This window comes from Oryzias latipes, chromosome 1, assembly GCF_002234675.1.
Source record: "Oryzias latipes chromosome 1, ASM223467v1".
Lineage (NCBI taxonomy): Eukaryota > Metazoa > Chordata > Actinopteri > Beloniformes > Adrianichthyidae > Oryzias > Oryzias latipes.
The window spans coordinates 15,932,179-15,939,060 of NC_019859.2; the positions used below are offsets into that span (position 1 = coordinate 15,932,179).

At 37.0% G+C, this 6,882-nt stretch overlaps 1 protein-coding gene across 5 annotated transcripts in view; it reads left to right on the forward strand.

The window, feature by feature from the left end:
• npnt (nephronectin) overlaps window positions 1-5,648 on the forward strand; it is a 56,425-nt gene extending 50,777 nt beyond the window's left edge. For all 5 annotated transcript variants that reach the window (XM_023957375.1, XM_023957373.1, XM_023957381.1 and 2 more), the window contains 2 exons: window positions 87-346; window positions 529-5,648. In XM_023957375.1, the coding sequence (XP_023813143.1) occupies window positions 87-346; window positions 529-639 (371 nt within the window). In that variant the 3' untranslated portion in view covers window positions 640-5,648. The remainder of the gene's footprint in view (window positions 1-86; window positions 347-528) is intronic.
• The last annotated feature ends 1,234 nt before the right edge of the window (window positions 5,649-6,882 follow it).

Below are 6,882 nucleotides of genomic sequence, written 5' to 3' on the forward strand. Positions count from 1 at the left end.
TTCATGTGCATCCTTGGCTTTCAAAGAAAATACAAACACAGTTGTACAGCTGTATATTGTGATGTTTGTGATCACTGTGTTTAAAGGTGGGCGTTACCTTACCATTCCTGAAGTGGGAAACAAAAGGACTGGACGAGGAGCCCGACTAGTTCTTCCTCTCACCCCGCCCTGGAATGATGGCAATTTGTGCTTGTCCTTCCGGCACAAGCTAGCGGGTCACCATGTGGGAATGCTTCAAGTGTTTGTGAAGAAAGGAAAGCAGTACAGTCCTGCGGTGTGGGGCCGAACAGGTGGTAATGGCTGGAGGCACACCCAAATCACGCTGTGGGGTACAGGCCTGGAAAGTGTAAGTAGTCCAGTAAACATGCATTAAGGATCACAAAAGTGACACATTTTCTCTTTATTAGTCACTAAAAATAACTAGATTCAAGGAGTAACAAATAAATGATGTTATTTTTGAGTGAAGTTTGACAGAAGTTAACACAGAAACGTTTCATCATCTAACTGTTTTCTACGTGTTATCTGCAGGTGATCCTAAAGGGAGAGCGTGGGCGTGGCAGAAGCGGAGAAATGGCAGTTGATGACATCACCTTAAGGAAAGGCACTTGCACAGAGGAACACAATCTCAGGAGACTCTGATGTCCAGAGAAGGGCAGCAAAAAAGCTAGAGGGACACTCAACTTAAAGGAGAACTGACTCCGTTGTGACACCCCCACCCTCTCTCTGCCCGGGCCCTCACCTGTCCCTCCATCATCACTCTGACTATGAATGGTATCTGAAAGCTAGTTGGTCAGCAGAAAACTGGGTTTCTTTTATTTGGCTGTATATGAACAAAAAGTACTGAAATGATTCTCATGGACAGATCCCAGCAGCACCATCCTCTCCAAACGTTGTTCTGGTAAATATCAGGGAACCTGCCCCGCCGACCCCCAAAATCCCGGCATAACATGAAACAAGGATCCAAGTCACTCATTTGTTTGGAGAATTGTTCCATTCCTTTGAAGCCTGCTCTACCAAACCTTAATGTTTATATGTACAAGTCTATTCCTTTAATATTCTGGGAGGTGAAGCATAAAAGCCCATCTCTTGAGAGTTGTGATCAGGAAAATGTATGGTTAGTCTGATGACAGGAAGTTTAACAATTGTGTAAAGAAAACGTTTTTTAAATCTAAAAACTCATTTAAAAAGTACTGTTTGTCAAAAAACCTTTTTTCTTCTTCTATACATTTATTGCAACATTTGTTCTGCTTACTGAAATGAATATTTCAGCTCAAGAGAACCCAATGCAGACATTTTTTTTACACTTTTACACACCTAATGCTTCAGTTTTTCCACATACTGTATAATCTAAGCAGTACTAAACAAACATAGGACTGTATAGATATGCGAATATCCGTTTAATGCCAACTGTAAAATTAATCAATTTGAAAATTAAATGAATTTAATTTACAATTAAAATTAATTTACAGTTTTAGCAGATTTAGACAACTTTTCTAACATTTCATCACATTTCAGTCACTCTGACAATAGACAACAGGTGTCAAGTAGAAACCTTACTGGTTTAAGTGCTTAACATGAATCTAAACATAAATGTTCAATGTTGAATCGCTCTGGGAAAATGTCAAATTTAAATGTTACATCTAAATGTATATCTAATTGCAGAATCATCTTTAGTAATATTTTTTACAACAAAATAATAAATTCAAGTGCAAAGTATTAATGTAATTAAATGTTATGTCTAAATGTTAATTTTAGATTTACATGCTTTTTGTTAAATCTAATCCTAATCGCAAAACGCAGCAAAGCATAATAGTGATGTGTATGTTTTATTAAAAAGAAATGTAAAATTACAATCCAAATGATTAATGCACACAGACAAGTTAATCTTTAAATCTAAGTAGAAATGTTTAGAAAACGAATTATTTAGGCTGCGACCGAAGAAGCTTTGATGGGGGGAGAACACAGCTGGGTGTTTTTGCGCAATTTCTAAAACAAACATTCTGTCATAAGGGTTTATTCATCAGTAGAGTGCACCTTACAGCCCATCACCTCCCTAATGGCCCTATAGTTTGATCCACCTAAAGTTTTGCAGAAGACCTGAAACCGAAGAGTAAAAGAAAAACAGCTTTTCTCATTGGATTTCTTCAACGGATTGAATCTTGCAGTCCATATATCTTCTATTATGTCTCTTTAAGTGTTCATGTGCTTAGTTACATTTAATTTTTGCTGTGCTTAAAGGTCCACAGGTGTGGGTTTCCTGCATTGGGCCTCACAACATCAGGCTTCTTCAAATGGACAAGGTCTAATTAACATATTTTCCTCAACATTTATATAGCGATAAAAAATTTAAATTAAACATTTGCGTTTATATTATTATTTTTTTTTACATTTACATTTTTATTGTGTTTTAGGTTTAACATTTACGTTTACTATTATGTAAATGATAAATGTGAATTTATCTTGAGAAATTAACATTTGAATCTAAAAATTGAGAACTCTAATTGACAGATATTCAATATCTAGTGTGGATTAACATATATATGAATCTGCCTTCAAAGTTACAATGAACTTTTTAATTCTTGCCTATCTAATGAATTCACATTCAGTAGATATGTTTAAGATTCAGGAAACAGTGTGCTTTAAAGTAACAAATATAATATTTATCGGCTGTAATTCATGTAAATGTGATGAAAATGTGACAAATGGGAGAAAAGTTGCCTATATCTTTTAAATCTAGGGTCTAATTTGAACTAGCGGAACTTTTCCTTTCCACACATTGTCACATTCATTTATGTTCTTGCCTGGCAGAGGAATGATGAGGAGGCACAGGGTTGTATTTGTTTTGGTTTGCACTTTGCACGGATGATATCAGTGATTTAACATGTGGGCAGTATTGTCAGTAAAAAACAAGCAACCCAAACCAAAACGGTAAAGCTCATTATTACAAAGTCCTGTTATAGTAATCTAATAATATACAAGGAACGACATCCCCTTGAAGCTTTCTGTCTGCTTTCGAGATGTTTTTCCTACTTTTTCTTCACAATAATTCACAATAATTGAGATTTGTGCTGCAGGCCTCATAATGCACTGTTTATGTTATTTACTCTTTTTGCTTTCCTACTTTTTCAGTCGCATTGTAGTAAACCCCATTGGGATTCACTTATAAGTGAGACTATATTTACAGGTGGGCTGCTTGTTTGGTTTAGATCGTTGGTCCTTCTAACCCAGCAACCCCCCTGTTTGTTTTCCAGCTTAGCTGGCTCACCTGCATTGAGTGTGTTTGCCTAATGAGCATTTGAAACCAAATAATACAACTGATCAGCAGAAAGTAGTAATGTTGGCTGGAAAACAAGCAGAGCAGTAGGGCTGGAGACTGCTGGTCCTGAGTTAAGATTGACTTTCACAGCTGCTCCAATTACCAAATTGCACCACAAGAAGTCAGATGATTGTTGTTTTGATTTAAAATCAGTTAACGCCAACCTCTGAGACATCAAGCTTTTGTAGCTGTGGGAAAATGGGGACCTCATCACCACTGAGATGACCTCATCATAAGCTCGTATGAAACTATCCCAAGGTCTTCTGAAAGATTTTTAGAATTAGCTGAATTTTGGTCAGGCTGCACGAGAAGGATCCCAAACACACAAGCAAATAGAAGGTCTACCAGAGAACAGTGAAGAAGGTAGCGTCAAGGTATATTGAAATGTGATCTCCAAGATGTTCAGTGTTGTTCATGAGTAAATGCCAAAAAAAAAACTCAAAGCATTACAAAAGTAATGTAAAAATGTTAGCTGGGTTTCCCAAATTACCCCAAGATTGAGATTTTATACACTTCATAAATGAAGTTAATTTATTGCAATAGCCTTTATAATAATGGCTTGTTATTCACATAATCTGGAAATTTGACAAAGAACTTTTTATTGAGTCAAAATTAAAAATTGTTGGATTATTTGTGGTGAATGATGACAAACATGTATTTTTTTGATCATAAGTGGTTAAAATATCAACTCTGAAAATCTGAAGTTTAGCAAAAAAATGTCCTGTGGTTTTGTGGATTACGGTACCCGGACGTCAAATTCATAAATGTTTGAAAAGCAGACTTATGACCTCATATTCTCTTAAACAGCTTTTATGAAGTTAATTTTTTACACATGCAATCAACACCTTCGTACAAATTTGTGCAACATTTTTTGTACCTAAATTATCAAAGATCTACTAAGAAGCCCATTCTAGAAGCTGACCTGCTGCTGAAGCCCCCCCCCAAAAAAGTTAGTTTACTAATATCAGATGCCAAAATTAGGTACAAAAAAATCAGTTCATGATTTATTATTTTATTTTAGAAATATTTAGTTCATTTTTTATTGTGCTTTGTTATAAAAAGAGCATTTGTTATACAAACAATTTTTAAGCCGTCACAAGTGGTGAACTTGTAAAAGTTGTGGTGTGTACATACTTTATGAAATCTCACTCTCTGTGTAGTTTATGTGTGATCTATATTCATGTATGGATATTTGAATTTGTAGCTATTTAAACTGCTAATTAAAAGACAAATGTAAACCATAAAATGATGATGTAGTATGATGTGAAACTAGATTGTTCAACTCAATCTTAAAGTAGTTTTTTGGTTTTGTGTACACTTTATAAGCACAAAAGCTGAGTTTTTGCAGAAAAGAGTTTAAAAGTAAATACCTTGTACTACTAATAATTATAGTAATATACGTATATGTGTATATATGTATATATATAATTCTCTTCTCTCTTCTCTGCACATTAAAAAACAACAAAATAATAAATAGTAAATTCTCTCCCATCATAGTGCCGCTGAGACTTTGAGGGCTACAGCTCCTCACACGTCTCACAGATTGCCCTAAAACTGAGCAGCTGTTTGTGTCCTGCCTGTCTGTTTCTCATCCAGTAATAATGGAAAAAAACAAACACATTTCTACGTCTTCTGCTGCAGCTAAACATATATCTGTGTTACTTTTTCACCAGAACAGAGCTCCCTTGTTTATTGCAGGAATTGTGTTAAAAAAATAACCCATGATCGGGAAATCCACGGAGTCTGATTACAGACGGTTTGTGGCTGTAAAACTCCTCACTGCCTAAATACACTTTTCTCAGACAGACATGAACGTTTTAACACTTTTTTCTTGTTTAAATTCTCATGACTTACTCATAACTCAAATTGTCATTTCATTTTTAAATCAAAGTTGTTTTATGTGACTCTCTGCTTTCTCCCGATCTAGAAATCGCTATCAAGTTTTCAAGATTTCATCCCAATAAAACCCTTTGGTGCACATAATTTTGCAGTTAATCTGACTAACATATTTAAAAAAATACTCCTTTGTGTCTTTAAACTAATTACAGTCAGAAAAAGAAGTTAATCTCAAGGTCAGGTAAAGACAGTATCATATAAAGATCCCTTTGTCTGATACTGTCTTTATCAGTGTGATAAAGATAAAGACAGTATAATGTCAAGATCCCTTTGTGCTCCATTCTGCACCTCAAGCTTGCACACAAAGGCTAGAACTATAGCAATGACCCATGTGACCCCAAAAACAAACAATTGTATTACAAGCAGGTAGGATTTCACAAAAAGCTGAAAATATCGTTTTTGCTCAGTAGAACATAAAATAAAAACTTACAACTTTTGAAAACTTTCATGTTTCAGTTTGATTATTTCTTATAGAACCGCTACAAAAACAAAGCAACCGTGGATGAAGACTAAAAACGCCACACGGATGAAGACATTAAGTGAAAGTGGAGAGGGTGAGCAGCTTTAATATCTGGGGGTCCACCTCAGCCAGGATTTCACCTGGTCACTCAACACCACACAGCTGATGAAGAAAGCTTATCAGTGGCTTTACTTCCTGAGGAGGCTGAGGAAGTTTGGCATTTCCCAAAAAATTCTCAGCAACATCTACAGCTGCGTTTTTGAGTCCGTCTTGACCAGCTGCATCACAGTGTAGTACGGCAGCTCTACCGCCATGGACGGCAAACGCGTGCAGAGAGTGGTGAAGACTGCGTCTAAGATCACCAGGACTCCTTTGCCCTGGCTGCAGAGCATCTACAAGCGCAGGGTCCCCAGCAGAGCTGGCTCCTTCATCAGGGACCCCACCCACCCGCAACGAGGTCTGTTCACTCTCCTCCCCTCGGGACGGAGGTACAGGAGTGTGAAGTGCAGGACCACCAGACCCAGGAACTCTTTCTTTCCCTCTGCCATCAGATTCCTCAACAGCTTACAGGAGTCTGTAACAACAAACTGCACCTTTGCACATCCTCATTGCTTATCTTTACTGTTCTTGCACATTTAGGTCATGTAAGTCTCTTTGTATAGTTAAACTCAGCTAGATTTGCACAACATCTGATTGTATATAGGTTTAATCATTTACTGGTGCATAGTAATATTTCAGTCAGACAACTCATGCAGTAAGAAAGCTTTACTTTCCATATTTTCTTTTAGTTTGGCATAAGACTCCATTCAGATACAATAAACAAGATCTCCATGGAAAACTTAGGGTATAAAACTACCCCTGACGGAGCTCACAGGTGGAAGCTTGGGGGGAGAGTGGGGCGATGGACATAGATGAAGAGGGCATAGGGCGCACTCCGAGTTCTTAAGTAGGACGCAAAACAGGTGACTAAATTGGGCTGAATTGCCCGCGGGGAGGAGTAAACATGTAAACGCTGCTGAGTTGCCAGCCTGAAGTTCTCCGCAGGTCGTATATTTTATGTTACATGTGAATTTTCAGTTATGGTGTATATATCCTACTCCTATCTTTATTGTATTTTATTTCACCTTTGGCATTTGGAGCAGACAGCAAAGTAAGCATTTCATTGTACAGGGAAACCCGTTTCCTAAGTTTGCATATAATAATAAACTCT